The 21,303-nt window shown below is 44.4% G+C and overlaps 1 protein-coding gene across 1 annotated transcript in view; it reads right to left on the minus strand.

Annotated features, from left to right (window-relative positions):
* The window catches only part of LOC138513973 (chloride anion exchanger-like), a 266,455-nt gene that overhangs the window by 100,929 nt on the left and 144,223 nt on the right, over positions 1–21,303 (minus strand). The window contains exon 7 of the mRNA XM_069629153.1: positions 16,615–16,697. Within this exon, the coding sequence (XP_069485254.1) occupies positions 16,615–16,697 (83 nt within the window). The remainder of the gene's footprint in view (positions 1–16,614; positions 16,698–21,303) is intronic.

Genomic DNA, 21,303 nt, shown 5'->3' on the forward strand with positions numbered 1-21,303 from the left:
CCGTCCGCACCCCAGCCAAATCGCATGGAAACTCAGCACATAGCCTGACTGCACACCTGCCAAATCGTGTGGGAACTCAGCACGTACCGTGTCCGCACCCCAGCCAAATCGCGTGGAAACTCAGCGCGTACCCCATCCGCACCCCATCAAATCACATGGGAATTTAGCGCATACCCTGTCTGCACCCTGCCAAATCACGTGGAAATCAGCGTACCCCGTCCGCACCGAGTTTTCACGCGATTTGGCTCCGGGGACTGTATGCTGGCCCAAGGATGGCACGGGGGCTTGTGCCACGTTAAGCATTTCACTAGCTTTTTACTGCACATAGGGGTGTTTTGGGGGCGTTACTGGCACTGCTTGATTTTCCTTGCACCACGGCTACTGAGGACTTGGTTAATCCATGAATATGTGAGCCGCGCAATTGTTTCTTTGTGCCAGCTCCTTCTCGCCATGCGGCGCTTGTGCCTTTTCTGAGCTGGATTCTATGAATCGTGCCCTTAGTTAATAACTGTTGGCAAATTGACCACCGTTAAACCATACTATGAGAGATTATAACCACAATTTAAAAATGTCTTATATGCAAAAAATGCAATTAGCATATAACGAAATGTTATGAATCTGTCAACAGGGAATTACGAGTTAGCCAGCATATATGCGATTCTCTTTTGCCATGGGCCGCTCATATATGATACCAATTGGTTTTCTTTGGTGTAATCATTTAGTTGGCTACATAACTCGAGTGTGACAGTAACAGTCCTTACACCCTCCTGTATTTATACCGGCTTCAAGCAAAGGTGCCTGAAATGTACATATGAAGGGTAAAAAAAAAAAGCAAATGCAGTATGGTTTCGACAATTGCTTTACAATAATGACAGAATTTTGCATTATTCCACCCCCATTTTGAGGTAAAATGTCCAATCAGAAGAATGCCCAATCACAATTTTAGTAGGAACAAGCAATTCCCACTATCCCACCCATCAAGTTGGGGCTGAAGCACAACAGCTCTTTCTTCCATAGATAGCCCCTGGCCAACCTGTTTATAGCTATTATGCGGCGTATATCATTAGAGATTCAAAGGCCAAACACCTTGGTGAGGAGCATTTTTGGAGTGTGGACCCAGATTTTGTGGGGAGAACCAGAAGTCTGGGATATTGAATTTCAGAAACATACCATTTACATAGCTTAGCCATGGTAACGTGAATGTTCCTGGAAGATCTAAATGAGCAAATAAGCTCTTCCGATAATCTATAAGTAGATCACTTGTCCACACCTTCACCCACTACAACGGGGGTTTTAGTTTTATTTTGTTAGTTAGGAGCCAGCCACAGGCCAACCTTATGCAGGGATGGAATTGTCGGGAAGCGATCGCAATCTTTTCACAATGTTGTTCTCCATGGTTTGGATTTCACTCAAATCTGTATGAGCCCAAAACTCTGTGCCGTATATTACTGCTGATACGGCCTGCAAGGTAGAAACCTCCATTGCACTAGATATTAACCGATCCTCAAATTTCGTGGAGAATTTTAACACAGTTTCCCCTCTGTGTCCTAGTGTGGAGCAACACTTCTTAACAAGAGGTTTTCCAGAGAGGTAAGAGTCAATTCTTATGCCCAGGTAATCAAACTTATCGACCATTACGATCTTATTTCTCAAAAGACTAAATGACAGCTTACAATGTTTGCTGACCTGGGGGATGGCAGACAAAAATCTTGGTCTTAGTAATGTGTAACTTTAGTCCTTTGTCTCCAAGAGTCCTATGAAGCAATGTTAATTGTGATTGTAAGCCCATCAGAGATTTGGACAGCAAAATCGCATCATCCACGTAAAAGAGGGTTGCAATTTTCTGTCAGCTGATTTGGGGGGGTATCAGCTGGAAACTCCTCGGAACTCCTGGAGTGCTGTAATTAGATCATTAATGTAAAGTGAAAATAATAGGAAGCAACCCTGTTGTACCCCTATATTAATATTAAAGTAATTGCTGGGACCCGTCTGCTTATCCCCTCTGACACATGCAAAGTTGTCCATGTAAAGTAGTTGGATAGATTGTATTAAAGGCATAGCTATTGCATAATTTCCGAGCGACTTCCATAAAAGGGGAAGCAAAAGTATTGAATGTAGCCTCAAGGTCCACGAACGCTAGATATATGGGTTGCCTACTGAGAAAAACACAGTTGTATAAAATTAGTAGGAGACGGAACACCTGAGGATATGTAAATAACCCCTTGCGGAGCCCTGTCCGCATGGGTGAAATAACGTTAGGATTAGTGCACCAGAGTATGAGCCTGGATTCCAAGATTAAGTGTTGCATGTGTCATTTGAGGATGTCCAGGTCAAGGATTTGCTTGCTTCATGACCTCCTGCCCCTCCCTTCTCACCCCTGCTTTTCTCTTCCCTCAGAGTTCTGGCACAACCAACAAGAAAGCCAAGGAAAGGTTCTGATTCAAGAGTTTTGTGGAAATATTGTCACGATTAGACATTGGGCAGACTCAACCTATGACATCGTCAAGATATCTTGTCTCTTTAATTCCTTAGAATAATGTGTTGACAAGACATGCAAAAAATTTCCCATTGCAGCAAAAGGTGAACAAATTATTGTGGAAGTATGTTCCGGAGACCAAAGTACAGCAAAACCAGTTGACCAGATTAATTGTGAAAATAACATGATTGTTGCCTCTCCATACAAACAGGTAATGAAGGAAAATACCCTAAAATCAGGTTTTGCCAGAAGAAGATCCAGCATCAATTGGTAGCCAGAATGTGGCAGCTTTGTTCTGTCTAAAAGGCTTGTTTTGAAATTACTAGGCACTTGGTTGCACTTCATCAAGACAAGTGAAATTGCATCCTGCCAGTGAATTGCAGTTTTTTTCATGATTAGTTGTTTCTTATTCATGTATTTCTAATGTTCTTGTACAATAACTACGATTTGGATTGCTTTTTGGTTACTTATATACAGGAAACAGTGCCTGCTTGTTTTTGTGATACCACGGTTCTGCGCATTTAGGAGATGTGTTTGGACTAGTTGTGAGGCTGATTGGATGTATGCATGTGAATGAAAGAATATTCATTTCTCTATGACATTCTAAAACATTGTATCTATTGATGTGGTCATTCCTGTCATTCTTGTAAACTGAAAATTTGTCTTGCTGTTTGTCTTTGGACATATTTATTTTTGTAAATGCACAAATAAATATTTTTGTAATTCAACGTGGAATTTTATGTACTGACATACAAGTGAATACTAATATGGCAGCTGAGATTGCGTAATTGTTTTAACGAAGGAAAACACAACAGAAAGTAGACAACTGATTGTCTTGTCAGTACCTGGATATTGGTGCGCCCTACATTCCTTTCAGAGTAAACCAAGCTGCTCTGTAACAGGTGATGCTATACGAACACACCTCACATAAACCTTACACATCCCTCCCCTACCCTAATTTCTCATTCGTTGAATTGAAAATGTGCCTTTTTATTGTAATTTCTCACACTTTAAGAAACCGCATTGGGGTTTTTGGCACATTTCCCTGTAAATTATTCACCGCTCACAGCAGCTGTATTATTAAGGGACTGGTGTAAGATCATCAAAGGTGAATTCTCTTAATGTGCTGCTAATTGTGATAGTTAAAAGATACACTGGTATCAATTAATCTGCCATTTCTTTTACAGAGAGAAATATTTCTTCCCAAAAATTGATTATTTTGGTGAAAGTCTGCTGCACACATGTAGAAGCATTTCTTCCATTTGCCATTCAGTATGTGACTTTGCAGTGCCTGCCAGAACACAATAAAGCCATTCCCATAATATGCCGGTATTACCCAAATTGTTCGTTTACAATTGTTCGAATGAACAATTGACCGAATTTAAAGGGTCACAATTGACCTTTTCACAAGTGACCGTAAATATATATATATGTATATATATATATATATGTATATATATAGGGGTTTTGAGGGGTTTGGCGTTGAGTCGTTGGGTCGGGGGTTTCCCCCCACATATATGTTACAATTGACCTTCACAATTCGGTCAATTGTGAAAAGGTCAATTGTAATTCGAACAGTTGTAAAACAAACAATTCGTATACAACCAATATGCCCATGCCAATTGATTGAAATGACTGAATTATGGATCCTTTTGAATTGGGGTGTTATATTTTATTTATTCATTTATTTATTTATTGGAGATAATAAGAAATTTGTAAGGCGCCAATAAAATAAATAGAGTTTCAATGTACCACAAGACAAAAAGGGGGGAGGGACAGGTGAGAAAGATACAATAACGGCCCTACTAATCCTTGTGACATTGGGATTGTGTAAGTGCAGAATAAGAAGTGTGAGGTGGAGGGGGGAAGTGCCGGTCTGCACAAAAATGCAGTGCTAAAATGGGAAGGGAAAAGGGTGAAGAGGCAAGATCCAAGTTCTAAGGGGAGGCCAGAGGATAAGTGCAAGGGAATGTAGGTAAGTGCAGGGAAAGGGGGCGGACTGGGTGGTGGGGAGTCTCACATGTAGTATATGTGTAGTACTCACATGGAGCCAGTCACTGAGACAGAAGAAGGTGTTAGCAGAGGAGGGGTAGAGTGAAGGAGGAGGAGAAAAGGAGGGTCTTGAGGAGCTTCCGGGAACTTAAGCAGATCTGGCTCAATCCTCAGAGGGGCAGGGAGACCATTCCAGAGGGAGGCTCCTGTAGAGGAGAGAGATCTATCGCCCCACTCTTTGCTTAGAGAAGCGTCTGATTTGCAGAGAGTTGGGGCTAGCAGACAAAAGGGCTCCAGCAGGTAGGTATTTAGGGAGAGAGAGTTGGATGTAGTGGGTAGACAGGCCCCAGAAAGCCTTGTGGATGATGCAGAGGGTCTGGAATTTGGTCCTAGCAGCAACCGGTAGCCAGTGGATAGAAATTATGGAGGGAGAGATGCAGTCGCTGGGCTTGAGGCCAAGGATAAGTCTTGCAGTCCTTCTCTGGAGTAGTTGAAGGGGACAAAGGGAGGATGAAGGAAGATTGACGAAGAAGCTGTTACAGTAGTCAAGCCTAGCAAGCTCTGGAGACATTGAGTTTCTGGAGAAAGGTGAGGAAATGGAGAATACCTCTGAGGAGGTGCGGCAGATAGTGGGCCTTCTTGGCAAGGTTCACGATGTGAGGAGAGTAGGAGATAGATGAGGCGAAGATGACACCAAAGTTTTATGCCTCACAAGAGGGTGGGGGAGGGAGGGAAGGAGGGAGCTGGGGTCCCAATGAAAAGGATCTCAGTCTTACTGGCATTAATGCAGAGATGATTGGCAGTGCAGCTTGACTGAATAGAAGTCAGACAGTCAGTGATGAGAGAGAAGGAAGAGGAGGAAAGGAGGGAAGCTTGAAGGAGATCTGCGTGTCATCTGCCTAACACTGGAATTGAGAAAAGTAAGAGATCAGGTAGGCCAAAGGGGCAAGATAGATATTGAAAATCCACAGCGGGAGGCTAGAGCCCTGAGGGACGCTGCAGTTGTAGAGTGTAATAGGGGACAGAAAGGGGCCCAGTTGAACCTGGGCAGGTCGGTCAGAGAGGAAGAAGGTCAACCAATCCAGTGCCAGGACCATGATGCTACGGGTGTCACAGAGACGATTTGTCGGGGTGGCAGGACTGACCCCGTCGAAGGCAGAGGAATGATCCAGGAGGATAAGAACAAATGGAGAGTTAGAGTCAAGATTAGAGAGCAAGCCATCAAGAGTGTTCAGTAGAGCAGTTTCTGTGCCTCTGGCTGCTCTGAAGCCAGACTGGTGGTCGTGGAGACAGCCGACAGATTTGGTGTGTTGGGACAGTTGGGAGATGACATGCTTCTATAGGAGTTTCCCCAGGAATCGGGTAATGGAGATAGGGTGATAGTAAGCAGCCGGGAAGGAGGTGTCAGCAGAGGGCGTTTTAAGGAGTGGATGCAGAAGGGAGTGCTTGAGGGGTAAAGGGAAGGAGCCAGTGGCAAAGGAGTGGTTACAGAAATCAGCAAGGGAAGGCGCCAGGGAGGCAATGTTGTCCTTGATAGTTCTGGAAGAGCAGGAGAGCACCTGATTGGAGGAAACTTTCATAGAGAGGACTAGTCTAGATACCTCATCGGGTGCTATGGGCGATAAGGAGTAGGGAAGTAGGGAAGGGGACAGGGGAGTCAAGGTAGGCATGAGAGCAGAGGAGAGGGGAGCGAGGGGGCTAGAAGAGAGTGAGGACAGAATGTCCTGAGTTTTGTAAAGGAAATGGGAGGCGAGAGAGGCACAGAGAGTCACGGAAGGCAGTGGAGATGTGGAGACTGCAGAAGGATTGGAGGGTTCCTTGCAGATTTTAAACAGTTCACCAGAGTTGTTAGAGGCCCCGGAAATGCAGGTTTCGATGTGAGCCTTCTTCTTCGATCAAATGGTGAGTCTGTATTGCCTTCGGAGCAGGCGACAGGCCAGTTTGTCAGAGGATGTGTCTGATGCCTGCCACTTCCGCTCTGCCACTCTGCACTTCCGTTTCAGAGAGGCTAGGTCGGAGTCATACCAGGTGTTGTGCTTGTAGTCAGGCTTCATTCGGCTCCTCATAACAGGGGCATGGTGATTACATTTGTGGTAAAAAAACATCACTGGGCAAATTATGTTTTTTCCTCCCTTCAGCCAGCACTTGCCCCACATATTCTAGGACTGGAGTTTGTTTATATAGGGAATGCTGACAAGTTGGAGAAAAAACATTTGCCAAGCGTAGCTTCACTACAAGCACCATAGGTTCATTCATGTCCTTAAGTGGATATGAATAAAGGTTCAGGCGCCATTGCTTTAGACACCTAACATATCCCCAAATGGCCTTCTGGCAAATCCCCATGTGTCACCCGCTAAGTGGTTTCCATTTTCGCCCAGTTAAAATAAATATGAAAATGAGCAGCTTGAAAGTAATTTATGATATCAGGCATCTCATGGAATAGTTCTGGATATTTTCAGCTTTTTTTGCAAATTAAATAGCATTTAATTTAATTGCAGCTGGTGTATAGTAGGTAACACGTTCTAGAACCAAAGTATATTTAACATATATAGGATTCGAAGGGTAGCCTTCATTTTGACCCCAATCAAGCATTCTCTGAACCATGATACATGTTTTGTTTTGTTTTCAATTCAAAACCAAAATGTACTAAGTGCATTGTTTAACGTGGGACACCCACCCCTTATTCAGAGATGCAGCAAAACGCTGTACTTAATTACAATTCTCAAATAAAAACTATAAAATAAAACAATGACAAAGGAAAGACCAAATAGAGGAACTGGGTCTTATATAATGTCAGGGAAAACTTGACTGGTCATATTAGCATGGCAGGCAGGCAGGCCAATCCAAACCTTTACTGTAAATGCACTGCTCCAGCTGTCATCTTGTACGTCCAGTGGTCGAAGTGTACGAAAAGAAGTAGTGGAACTATATTCCCTGCTGGCTTGCCCCCGCTCCCTACGAGCCCCATCGCCAATCCCCTCCCACCCACAATAAAACCCCCAAAAAACATGAGCCTGCTCTTTAAGGAAACGTCCTGTGCAGTGCACTGAAAGTGCAAGTTTCAACTTCTTCCTACACTTTTATTTTAAAACTAAACCATTACGGAACGATTTCTTTTTAAAATAAAAGTAGAGGAACAGTAAAATGTATTTTTAAAAAGTAGAGGAGCACCGCTCCCAACCGCTCCCGCTCCCTTCGACCACTGTGTACGTCCCATGGAAGACTAAGGGGCTGATTCATGGAATTATTTGTGCCAAAAAACGGGGATTTGTGCGCCATTCAGCCCTGTTTAACAAATGGGGATTTGCGGGCAGAATGGCGCACAAATCCCCGTTTTTCGGCACAAATAATTCCATGAATCAGCCCCCAAATCGGGACAGTGGCTTTTCCCACAGAATGAGGGCAATATCATCTCATTGTGGCCAATCCAGACCTTAACTGTACATACACTGCTCCAGCTGCCATCTTGTATTTCCCATGGAAGACTAAATCGCGACAGTGGCTTTTCCCACAGAATGAGGGCAATATCATCTCATTGTGGCCAATCCAGACCTTAACTGTACATACACTGCTGCCGCTCGCCTCAATGCTTTGAAGGTAATAACGTCCCATGGAAGACTACATCAGGACGGTGGATTATCGCGTAGGACGAGGAAAGTATGGCCGACGCTACCGACACAATGCCGCATTCAAGCAGCCCTTTCATGCACCAACGTCAGCTTCTGTGTTAGGACTTTAGGTAGCTTTGCTTGCATCACCTTGCCATAGTGCAGAGGCATCGAGCTAAAGGCATGGACCAATGATTCCATGCCAATGCAGCATCCTGTGCGTGCTTGTGAATGCTTGGATCAATCCGGACTCTGATGTTTCGCACATGGTTGACAGGGATAGATTGGTGGCATTAACCAATGTCAGCTTTTACTTACCCCAGTACAATGCCTGCTGCCTTTCTGAAACAACAAGGTTCATATCTGTCGTGTCCGGATACAGCTTTGGGTAATTTGACTACATGAAGAGCCTTCAGACGTTTGTCAGGGCCTCCTGAGATGTCTCAGGACTGCCTTATAAGGAGGATTAGGGCTCTGCATCAGCAACATAGTTATATTACAGCAAAGCATGCCCCTGGATGATATGACATATGCACCCAATGTTACCACAGACACACCTACAGAGATCTCCTGGTACTGCATGCTCACCCTTGGGTCGTCCAGAATTAATTTACATAATGACGAAGGTTAATGGTACCATTTTAAAGAACACTACATTAAAGAGAATTCTGGGGTGTTTCAGTGAATTAATATAAGTGCATATTGAGGAATGCAGATTTGCATACAAAAGGAGCCAATGCATTTTGGACTTAAGTCTGCCATCATGGCCGAATCTATACAAATTAGAACAAAGAAAAATAAAGAAAAAATAAATACATTATTTTTTTGAATACATTTGTATCTCTCTGCATATTCATATACACCCTGTCCGGCAGACACGTAGGATATACCTGTGATGTATTGTACTTGGGGGTCCTGATCCTCCCAAAAAAGTAAATGTATGATTCCCCTTGGAATGCTGCCAAAATCATGCAGGTTCCATGCGGAATCATGGCAACGCTGCCTGCCATACACGGACTGGCATGCCACATTTACAATTCATTTTCGAAGCGCTTTGGTGGATGAGCGCCCCTCCGAAGACCGTCGTTTGTGTAAATATGTAAATAAAAGGAGCAATATAAGGCAATAATAATTAAACAGTAATTGGCATTCCGAGATAAGCAGAGATGACTAGGTTGAAGCATTTTAAAATCATACAGCGCATAGTGCAAAGTTATGCTATGTCAGTGGCTATGTGACAGCTGGACTGAATTTTTCATGGGAGTCAGCTGTATTCTATGGGCTGCAGTGCAAGGAGGGGGCAAGGGGATTGTACATAGTCTATCAATTCAGAGGGCTCTGGTATACTTTACATGCAGAACACATGCATCAATGGCTAACATGCAGTCACATGCAAATTACATGCACAGTTGTAAGATAAGAAAGATACCACCAGCACAAGTCTTCTTGTCTGTTCCATCTCGATATTGCAGTCAAAATGTAGTATAATGGATTAAAACATGGCGGTGAACATTTAACAAGGAAACCCGATTGCACCAGGGTTTCTGTGCTATATGTACACCCATTCCCAAACAATGCATCATTGTATGGAGAGGACTGCTTGCTTGCTCATAAACCGACACCTGCCCGCTTCTCTCCCTGCAATATAGGGGTTAACCCCAAATGTAGCCATAGAGGAAATGTGGGTTATCATTTAGCTTATTTTATTTACCCAAATGATAGGGATATTGGGTGAGAATTCGTTTAGGCTGCAGTACAGCAGAGGCTCTGGTAGCATCAAGTTATGTGGTGAGCGTGCAAGCAGATTTGCTGAAGAACTCGGCATTGAGCAGAGTCAGGTTTTCCACAGAGTCAGAGAATCATTGCTGGAACTGGAGGCATTATGTTTTTTTTTCTTCTAGAGGGTGTCGATAGAGGTGAGCAAGCATTTATGGTGTTTGCCAGAGGTCCCCTTCAATGCACATGTTGGAAGAGGATGGGGTTAGTTTGATTTGGAGGGTCCTAGGAAGTGGGGGCATTTTTAACATAAAGGTTAAACTTAGCTGGCAAACTACCAAGCGCTTTAGAAAGCAAGGGGTGAACACAGAGAGAGAAGGAAAGTGAGAGTAGGGAAGAGTGAGGAGGGTACAGGTGCTATCAGGCGGTCAATGGTTCATCGTGTTGAACGTCTGTGTTTATGTTGAATTTCAGGTTTATGAGGGGGGCTGACAAATGAGGGATATTTCTTGTTCATCTGATGCATTGCTGTTTTTGTCTCTTTATAACCTCATTGTAACTTCTTGATGTGTGTATTCTTGTCGTTTCTGAGAGAAATAACAATATAGAACACAACAAAAAGATGAAAATAACGGTGGAGCAACACAAACTGATCAAAGGCTGTCCAACACATGTGATGACACCACTGTGCTGATTAGACCAGGCTGGCAAGTGCCTTGTCTTTGCTAAATTAATTAGTTTAGCCCAGCCTTGCCCATTGCAGAGACTCAGCACATTAAAATTAAGAAGGACCTCACCTACAGAAGGCATGTACACAAAAACTGCTGCCACACCCCCCTAACCAACAAAACTTAGGCAGGTTAAAAACACATTTAACATTTTAAAATAGCAAATACCTACTATTTTAGGTGCGCAATTTAACACAGAACTAGAGGGAGCCACCGCCACCACACACGTTTCTGTATAGTCCATATAATGCTGTTTGGGATGACCCACCCTCTTCTGGCTTCAACACCGCCCCCCCCCCCACTGTCTCGTCTCTTCCTCTTTTATGAGCACATGTGTAGAGTAGGAATTTGTACCATTCCATGTTTAAGTGTGATTCTTTTGTGAATGATATGCATTCACTCTATCATACTATGTAAGTCCCAGACTTCACTAAACTACTTAGTGCTTGAGGGTGGGGGGGTATTTTCGAAGCTCCTATCTCACTAATTTGAGCTGCACAATAAATGAATAGCATGAACTGTGAAGGCCAATCTATTCAACTGTATTACTTTTGTGGGGGAGACTGAAAATAATCCATAGTGGATCCCTTGGAATGTTGTCATTAATTACTTCCTCAATTCATCCTAAAACAAGTTTGGATCTCCCTACTGCTTCACCAGATAGGCTTTGTTCTTTTCCATGTATCCCCGATAGCAGTGTGTGCATGGGACATCTGATGTAGTATCTTTGGAGCAGACTGCCACATGTGCAGTAGCATCAAGCCTTGCAAAATGGGCTAGAAAGCACATCACAACCCCCTCGCGTATTCTACTGCAACGATGAAGGCTAGGCCCTCAACTCATAGTTCCGTCAGACCCCAAACGTATTTCAATACGTTCAGTCCTCTTCTAGACAGCGACATCATGTAAAGGATGGACATACGCCCCACTGCCGGTTTCATGACAGTTAACTGTTTTAAATTCCATTGGTTTTCTAAAGACCCTCTTCACTTGCACATTTAAAGTAGGGCCTTCAGTTATTTGGTGATAGGCAAACACTGTTACTAGCCCCTCCCATAAGTCGCTTTCAAGATCTTCAATAGGGAGGAATGTAGCATCCCTCAGAGCTGCACCACACTTCCAAACTTGCCACACAACCACTTTTGAAGGCCAACATTCCCAGCTGGGAATTAGTGAAGATGGCTGCATGGACAGATGTTCAGGGTCCTTCCCACTAACTAAAGTTTTTCATGTTATCTCTTGGACTTGGTGGTTTAAGACCCCGCTAGGCAGGATCTTTATGGAATCCCTCAGTTACCCAGCTTCTGTCATGAGGGCTAACATATGTTTCTCCAGAAAAGACTATTGCTATTCTTAGTACTCTATTCCAAGCCTACCCCAAACCACCATTCAGGGCATATTCTACATTTGCGGTATCATTCAAGACTACATATTGACCCAAAGAAACAGGAAAATCCTAAGTACAAATTCTTGGAAAAAGACTTTAGTAATTGCAAAGGACATCATGGTGAATGAATACAGTAGTCTAAGCATAAAGATAATGTTTACAGAGAAAGTCCTGCCAAGATAAGGCAAAAGATGGCCATGTTTTAGGTCCTTCTTAATCCGCGCCTCGACAGGGATAATGTTAGAAGGTGGTAGGGCATTGCACAGCCAACTCTGCAGGCAATTAGATTGGTCATATACCTTAGTGTCCTCCATCTTCATAACATTAGACCCTAGAGGCTTTACAATGCAATCCTGAACATTTATTTTAAATCAGATAGCTCGCCAAACCATAAATGTGACCAACAGCCAGAGTTTAATCTGTAAAAGCTGTGAGTTTGTACTCTTCCCCATTGCTTAAAATGCACTTGATCCTTATTTTTTGAACATGGATGCTGCCAATTGTGATATATAATGGAAGAAAGTGGGATAGTTGTAACCCATATCTTTTTCCCTAACCAAATCAAAAGCCTCTCAATATTTTCCATGCACCTGAACCTTTGCTGTTTGTGTAGTGTTTATTTCCTCAGTCCATCAGATCCAAAGGGTCCCAACTGAAGCAACTGCAAAACATTCTCCAGAAAAGGCCAAATGATCAGTTCAGATGCCTTCACCACATCCACAGATAGTATGACCAGATCCATCTCTCTCACTTGCGCACCAATGAATGAAAATGAGGATTTAAAGAGAATAATGGACACCATGTCACCTGCGTACAAATCCCAGTTGGTCTGAACACACGAGAAGGGTCTGAACTCACCCAGTATTGTGGCTGGTAACTCGTCAAACATGCTTTCATTGGTAGTGATTACCATCATCATCATCATCATCATCATCATCATCATCATCATGACAGTGCCAGAATTATCTGACTCCTCCTACTTGCTTGGGACTGGCAGGGCTTCTTCAACATCCAAGTCATGTGCCATATAAATGTATTATTCAAATATACATATGATGCTGATATTTGTGGATGCAGTTCTGGTGAACTTGGTGATGGTGGACCTAGTAGAGTAGCTGGACTAACTGCTGATAAGCCAGAAGGACTTTGTTTTAGTGTAGTTGATGGTTGTGGTGGAGATTGGTACTCCTGACGATAAAGCTTTTTTTAGCTCCTCAAAGGCTTCGGTGTCCTCGTCTCACTGTTGCTGCCTGAGTTGCGGCACCATTTGATGTTCAAATGTTACCTGTGTCAACTTCTGCACATACGTGTGCAAACCTGCTAATGGTGAGGAGGAGCCCTCGTTTGAAGTGGAGTGTCTCGAGATCCTTCTGAAATTGCGAAGTCAGGGGAAGAGTCTGCTGTTGACAGAGAGGAGTTTCCAGATTCTGGGTGGGGGGGCGTAGTTGTGATGAGGGCTGTGCAGCTAATGCTGCTTATTATGGCTGCTGAGTAAGGGGATTGGATAACTCTCGAAATCTGACAAAATAACATCTGAGTACTAATGTTTGGCTGCAACAAGGCATCACCCTGCAGTAGAAGCTGGTAGTGCTGCTGGTAATGTTGCTGATACAGTAATAAAGATGCTGCTGCCGATGAGATAAGGGAAGAAAGTGGTATCACTGCTGATAAATTCTCTCTGCATTGCTGTTGAGGTGACAGTAGTATGGGGCAAATTATGTGGTGGTGAACTTGTTGGGTCTCAGTTTTGAAGTACCCATAGCATAAATGAAGGTGTTAAAGTCAGTCATAAATTTGTTACGCCTGTCTTAACATCTTAAGACCTCCATTCACGCTCTGTAGTTTTTGAAGGTGGAGGCAGTTGGCAGAATGAGTTTCATTTCTACCTGCCTTTTCCACTCCACCTTCAAAAACCACTTGGTGTTACGCCAGCATGTCATGTTCATGCTGACGTAAAAGCAATGGATTCCTATGGAATCCATGTGCTTTTTACACTAGCAAAAGGCAGGGGTGTTCCATAGGAATTCATTGTAAATTCTGTCTGCCATGTGTAAATGGCACGCAGGACCACTTCGACTTTCCAGCTTTCAACTCACACGCTTATGTTATTTGCCCCAGTGCTTCCTGGTCTGGGTAGTTCACTGGCTTGGCATCAAAATCCAGCATTCGCCGCTTTACTTTCCCCTTCTCGCAGGGTTAATTTTGATCACCTCACTTTTACAGTTCATTCACTTTATCGCTACAAACTTTTCACCTTTCACAGAGACTTTCAAATAGGCTACTTTCTTTCGCCGGACCACTCCGTTACACATTACCGCTAACATTACAGCTATCGTTAATTCAAGGTTCATTCGCAGGTCTGCCTTTCTTCATGTCTCACCCACACGTGTGCAGCGTTCAATTGTGCGATATAATGTTGCCACTTCAATCTTTCTTTAGCACACACCAGTCTCTCATGCTGCTTTCCAGCTGTGTGCGTTTCTTTCTTGTCTTTACCGTCTTCCAGTTTACGAGTCAAGGCTAGTACCACAGGCTTGGCATCACCTCCCCAACTCTGCCGTTCACCCGGGAGGGTCTCTGGTGTCCTTGAAACACAATGCAGCCTTCTTGTTTGGGATTTGGCCTTCTCCACATGTCTTTTGCAGCCTTTTGGAGGCAATGACCTCCTGCAGGGAACTCCTGGGGTTCTCCACCCGTGGCTCTCGTCCCTCCAGTAGATTCACCTTCGAACCTGGAAGTTCTGCTCTTACTCGTGTTCCCCCTTGCTCAAAGTGTATCTTTATGTGTCTCTGTGTTCCACCTTTTATCCGTATGAGGAGAGCTAATTAGTATCAGATGTATGCACTTGGAGTCAAGTGTCTGACTTTGCCTGACCCGATTAGCAGGAAATGTCCGATGGGATGTGTAAGAGTAAGCATTGTTGCTCTCAGTCACCCTCTTCCTCGGCCCACTGTGTGAAAAGGGGGGGGAGTTGGGACACTGGTGAATCCTAATAAATAGGATGGGTTGTGTGTACACGAAAGGGGGGAATACCACGTCTCACCATTGGCTGCCTCACACCCACTCTCCGAAGACCCCTCACCCAGATGATCCTCCTGCACTGGTCCACCCCGAGGACCTGGATCCAAAAGCGATGGCTGTGTCCTGGCCATCTGGATGCAAGTCCGCGAGGACTAGTGGGTGAGACACTCTTTGCTTTGTTTTCTCACAGTCTCCTCTGGTCAATGTTTAGATTTTATTTAAAATGTGCTTCTTTACGTCTTCTAAGGAACATTCTGCTTTTCAGCAATTGATATTCTTCAGGACTGACACCAAAACTCACAGAGAAAACTCAACAGAAAGCCAAATCAAATTTTGAAGGTTTAAATTATTAGTTGGGGTAGCACACAAAGGAATGTTTAGCAGTAAAGTAAAGGTTTAAATCCAGGTTATACATATTGTTCAAATCTGGCACAATCTTCTGAGATGAGCATTCCGCTGCCTTCTGAGGCTCCTCTTAACTGCACACTATGTGCACGATTTTCAAGACTGAAGAAAGGCACAGTCCACCTGGAGAAAATACGCCCTCTCATTTTTACCTAATCGAATTGCTTGCTTTATGTTATTTGCTTATCTCCCCCAAAGATGGTAATTTTAACATTAAATGTTACATCGAAATAGTATTGTCTTCCTCAACTCATTGCTCGATACCTATTGGATTTCTAACATGTTATATTTCTACAAACTCTTAGATGATTACTGAGTTTTAACTTCTTTATTCCTATGTTATTTGAATAGTTATTTAAATGTATACCACTTTGTTAGCATCATTGTTCTGCCATAACTATTAAATAATCTATATAATTTTGACTTTATTAGGTTTAGTGTACCACCGTAGCACATACTTGACACAAAGATTGCCTAAAAGTTACAGACCCTTAAACGAAAGAGTTTGAACTCTTTTAGGCTAATAATATTTAAGCTTTATAGACCTAGTCTGAGATCCATGCCAGGAGTTATGGGCCCCGAAGACAGAGTTAAAGGCCCGGGAGAAGTGAGGGTTTTTAATGAGGTTTCTAGTATGTGGCTAGTTCCTCAACTGTGTAGAAACATGATGTGGAGGGTGGGGAGAGGCAAGGCTTAGTAAACAGCTGGGCTGCATCTGCCCGGTGCGGTTCAGAAAAATAATGGAGGTAGATGGAGGGCATTAGGGGATAATGCGGGCCGCTTCTGACAGTTGCGCCTGGCAAAGATTGAGCCAGCAGGGGGTGAAACCACACAGCCCAGCACCATTAAGGTATGGGGCGGATGGTGTGGGGACATGTGGGCGGTGGATTTATGGTGCCCCCGGTGGGTCTGTCTGGTGTGGCCTGGGCAAGAAGGGGGGTGAAACAGGCAGTGGGGCTCTCAGCTGCACAGATTGGCAGGTGCATCCCAGGGAGAAGGGGTGGGGTGAAACCCTTCTGACAGCGGTGACTGGGGGAGCGACGCAGCTCCCTCTCTCATTGGCCAATTTCTGGGCCTTTTATTGGATTTCTGAGCCATACTGGCTAGTATTGTCCAGACATTGGCCAATGGGGGACTGCCACATCACTCCCCTGGGTTATCCTAATTATTAAAATTCACTTGTTGAATTATCTTCGTAAAGTTTATCTGGGAAACACAATTTGCCATTCACAACAACAACAAAAAACAGGTTCTATGCATTAAAAAAGATTTGCCACTTACCCTTTTATAATGTTACCAACCACATCAACATTATATCTTTTCTTAAAATCAAAGGCGTAAGATAGGCCTGTAGCAATGATAGTCTGCAGGATTATAAATAGAAAAAAATGAATGATTAATACTATCCTTGAAATGATAGATTACGCCATACAACGTCAGAGGATGTTAAGTGCTAAATTACCCTAAGCACGCTGAACATTAGCAATAAATAAACAAGCATAAATAAACCTATTCAGCCTCATTGCGTGCATGGCTGTGCAGTACAAAAGTGACGCTAACAGAATGACTGCCACTTTTACAGCACCACCCTACTACAGGCTTTGTGGGAGTGCGTAGGAGATACCCCCGGGTCTTTAGTTGGAGGTATTTCCTCCACATTAACACCAAAAAGTGGAGTGATGACCATGGTGGTATTACCACCCACCATATTTCCTCCAAAATTCCCATGGAATCCGAGCTCCTCCGAAAATGGGGATTAACATTGGCTTCCTGTCACTTGTATTTAGGTGTATTTTGCCCACTTAGAAGTGGTAGTAAAATCACCACCAGACTCGTGATGAGGACCATCGTCTCCAGCTAACGCCTACGCTCATGGCAGGCAGAATAAAAAGCTACTGACACAGATGCACTGTTGAGATTACAGAACATCGCCTGGTTAGGAGTGCAGGCCACTTGTGGTATTAACTTCCACCGAAAGCTGGAATAGGTGAATTCAGACCTGGTAGTTTGGAGCTGTGGAAATTAAATGGGATTAGCTATGCCCAGACGTGGGTCCCTTCTCCCCTTTGCCTAGAGAATCAAGCTGTAGCTCACTGATGCTGCCCAAGGAAGAATGCTGGGAAATGTCTGGAGGTTCTTGCATCACTGTGTAGTGGGGATGTGGCATAGTAGTTCTAGTCGGGCTGCTCTTTTTGGCTGTGGGAATTATAGAAAAGAGAAATTACACAAATCCATGTGAAATAACTATTTAATCCTATTATTGTGGGACCAAGCATAATTTGCCTTTAAAGCATCAAGAGGCCCTGCAAATGGCAAATGCAGCATTGCAGCAAGACCAGCAACACATACACTATGGGCCTCATTAGGAGTTTGGAGGCAGCCATGCCCTTTGTAAGGGCATGGCTGCCTCCAAACTTGGGTCCGGGTTCCCTGAATGGGGAAATACCGGGCCATTCTGACCTTGGAGGGCCCGGTATTTCCCCATTCAGGGAACCCGGACCCGGACCATCCCCATTCCCATTCGAGCCCCCATAGGGCTCAATGGGAATGGGGAGAGAGCTAACAATGGGCCAGTTAATAACTCCCTGGTCCCGTCGCGGGACCCGCAAAGGACTTCTGGTCTGACGACATCCAGAGCGGGTCCCGCGAGGGAACCTCGTAATAGGGCGGTATGGGTTTAACGGCGCCGGCACCTTTAATGGCGCCGTTAAACCCATACCGCCAGGGTCCTAATGAGGCCCTATGACTGGTTTACTTCAGATATGGTGAAGATGATCACGTTTTTACATGGCACTTCACACCGGATATCTCCTGTTTTTGAGTAATGTAATGTTATGTAATGTAATATAAGTGGTCTTGTATAGCGCCATCTGGCACTATTGGTGGCCTCGCTGCGCTGGCCTCTATATGAAAAAAGAGGGGTGGAGTTTATTAGTGGGATAGTGGGAAAGGCAGATGGCAAACATTGGTTGAAGTGAGCGGGAGCGGTTGGGAGGGGTGCTCCTCTATTTTTTTTCAATTACGTGTTACTGTTCCTATACTTTTATTTTAAAAGGAAACCGTTCCGTAAGGGTTTTGTTTTGAAATAAAAGTGTAAGAAGCAGTTAAAACTTGCACTGCAGTGCACTGCACTGAACATTCCCTTAAACAGCAGTTGCATTTGTTTGTCGGGTTGTATTTTGCGTGGGAGCGGGCCCGGCGATGGGGTTTGTGGAAGCGGGGGAAGGCCAGCCGGGAACATAGTTCACTACTTCTTTTCATACACTTCTACCACTGATGCCAAACCTTCAGTGTTGATGGGTGCAGGTCCAAAGTACCCGGGTTCCCGAGTGCCAATCTGCTGTCTACGGGTTTGGTGGAGAAACTGGCGGGTATGCTATCAATAGGAAGAGCCCAAGATCTAATAGACTACAGCGCTTTGGGTCTGGTTGGCTGCTGATATGGGAGAGTTTGACAAGGATAAAGAGAGCTTGGTTGTGGGTCGGTTAGTGTTGATATGCTGACAGCTAGGCCAGTGGTGGCCATGATTGCGGGGTTTGTGTGTGGAGTGTAAAGTGGTAGAAGATCTTAGAGGGGAGATGGTTAGCTACAGGGATGGGGGAGTAAGTCTTACAAGGCAAAACAACCTGCAATCCTGAATACCCACCACAGGCCTCTTGCATACTGGTCCTGTTTTATTAGCTCACTATACAACTGTCAATCCTTTGCTCTCTCTCTGTTTCTCTCTCTCTTTCTCTCGCTCGCTCTCTCACACCAACACATTGCATTGTATCCCATGTGCAACAAAACAAGCATCTGCGAGTTGGCAGATGAGGGGGAAGGGGCAGTCTCTAAACTCCAGACCATTAGCATGAGCTACAGCAAAGGGTTATTGGAAGCAAGAGGAAGGGCTACTTGAAATTTAAGGATGCAGTCACCCATTTTGCTTTGCTTAGCATGCTGGTTGGCGAGCTGAGATATGCCTCAAAGCTCACTCTACCATGCTCAGGTGCTGTGCTCAGAGGTCTGCTAAGAATTCTACCCGTCTTGGGGAAGGCAAGAAGACATTTGCAGGGATTCGTCGAGCATTGGTTAGGGCAAGGGCAGCAATCCCACATTTTGCCCCCAAAGGTATACACGGTTGTCTCCCTGAAGCCCAAAATTCTTCTCACACAATCCAAAATGAAATCCCCCTCCACCGCCACTAATAGACACAAACTCACCAGGTTTTGAAGTGGCTCCAGGCAGTACAGAGAACAGTAATAACAGCTGTTATCACGCACTATAAATGTCCTCAGTAGGCTAAAGGACTGGGTCATCACAGCCAGGATTTAAAATGGGTAGGCTGGCCTCATTTGAGAAGCACACGCTAAGCCTGTGAACTATTTACCTGGATATCAGGCCAAAACATTTCTGTATTTGCTTGCATTTCTGTGCACAGGGGACATAACCTAGTAGTTCGGGCTGGACTGCTCGCATTGCTTCAAGGACAAAGACTGATTTGCATACAACTGATACACTTGTATAATTCCATAGCCGAGTTTACAATGATGGAATGTGAGCTATCCAGGTCTAATGACAGAGGATATGACTGATTCAAAGCGTGCCATCCTTTGCATTTGGGTGTTTAAGGGCTAAAGTGGCAAAAGGGCTGGATTCAAAACACACAACTCCAGATAGGCAGATATCAACAAAGGGGTGTTTTCGACTTCAGGTTTCTGACTCACTTCATAGTTCATTAAAGCTTTACTCTCCATGTTAAAACCTGTGTAGAGGCCCCCTTACCTTAAATGATCTTCAAAGGACTAGTTTGTCACAATGTGAGAGGAACGACCTATTCATAGAGCATGATGATTCTCACCTTGAGCCACTTTCTACTACCAGGAGGTCTATTAAGACTATGCTGCAGCACTGCTCTTCACGGACATCTGTTGCTGATTGTGTTAGTCGCTGGTAGGAATGCACAATTTTCTATTTCTTTGCATGATTCTCAAGGATTAATAGTACCACCTATTGCCATTTGTTTTCTTTTTAATGAACGTAAATGAGGGACTTTTAATTTTGGGACTACTTTAGGGAGTCTCGAAAATAATCGTAAACAAGCACTGGCAAAGCCAATAGTTTTGGCTTTTTGTTTAGGAATGGGATAGCAATTTGCCAGGGATCGCAATAATGCTACCACCTGGCCATAAAATAGCAACATCTGGAAAATGGTGTGATTATCTTTGCATATTATATCAGTGCCTGGCAAATGTCTGTGTAAAATCTATGCACAAGCCAAACTGTTGGCGATGCAGATGCTTGTTTTTAACAGGACATCAGTGCAAGGAACAGATGGAAGGATACGTATGACAGGGTCAGGGGATTGACCCTATCAGGGGCGACAGAAGGACCCATCCCAGCCTAGGTTAGGTGACCTAAGAGGGCATATGCCAAAGGCAGGCCTATACCAGAGGCAGTGGAAGAGCCCAAGATCCTGAAACACCACTATGTGCTCTGACCCTTGACATTGGTACCACTGTCAATCATCCAATGGCGTACCCCATGATGCTGGCCAGAGTTCTGTTAATTTAATTTTAGGATCACAAAAACAGTATAATGTGCAGTGCCAAGAAGTCTCTGCAAGCTGTGAAACAAAACTGTTGACCCAGACATTGGGCCTCATTACGACCCAGGCGCTAATGGGTTAACGGCGCCGTAAAAGGCTGTGGCGCCGTTAACCTATTAGCGCCTAATTACGAGGTCCCCTTGCGGGACCCGACCTTAATGGCTGGTGTAGACCAGCCGTTAAAGTAGGGACCCGCAAAGGGACCTTGGTGCTAATTATGGGGCAAAAATGGGAATGGGGAAGGGCCATGGAGGAAGGGGGAATTACCGCCCCGCCAACCTTGTAATGGGGTGGTAATTCCCCCTTTCTCCATGGCGGAGTCGGTAACTTACCGGCATGGACCATGGTGCTAATAGCACCATGGTCTTCCGCCAGGGTCGTAT

Source organism: Ambystoma mexicanum, chromosome 12 (assembly GCF_040938575.1).
Source record: "Ambystoma mexicanum isolate Mex_15411 chromosome 12, UKY_AmexF1_1, whole genome shotgun sequence".
Classification (NCBI taxonomy): domain Eukaryota; kingdom Metazoa; phylum Chordata; class Amphibia; order Caudata; family Ambystomatidae; genus Ambystoma; species Ambystoma mexicanum.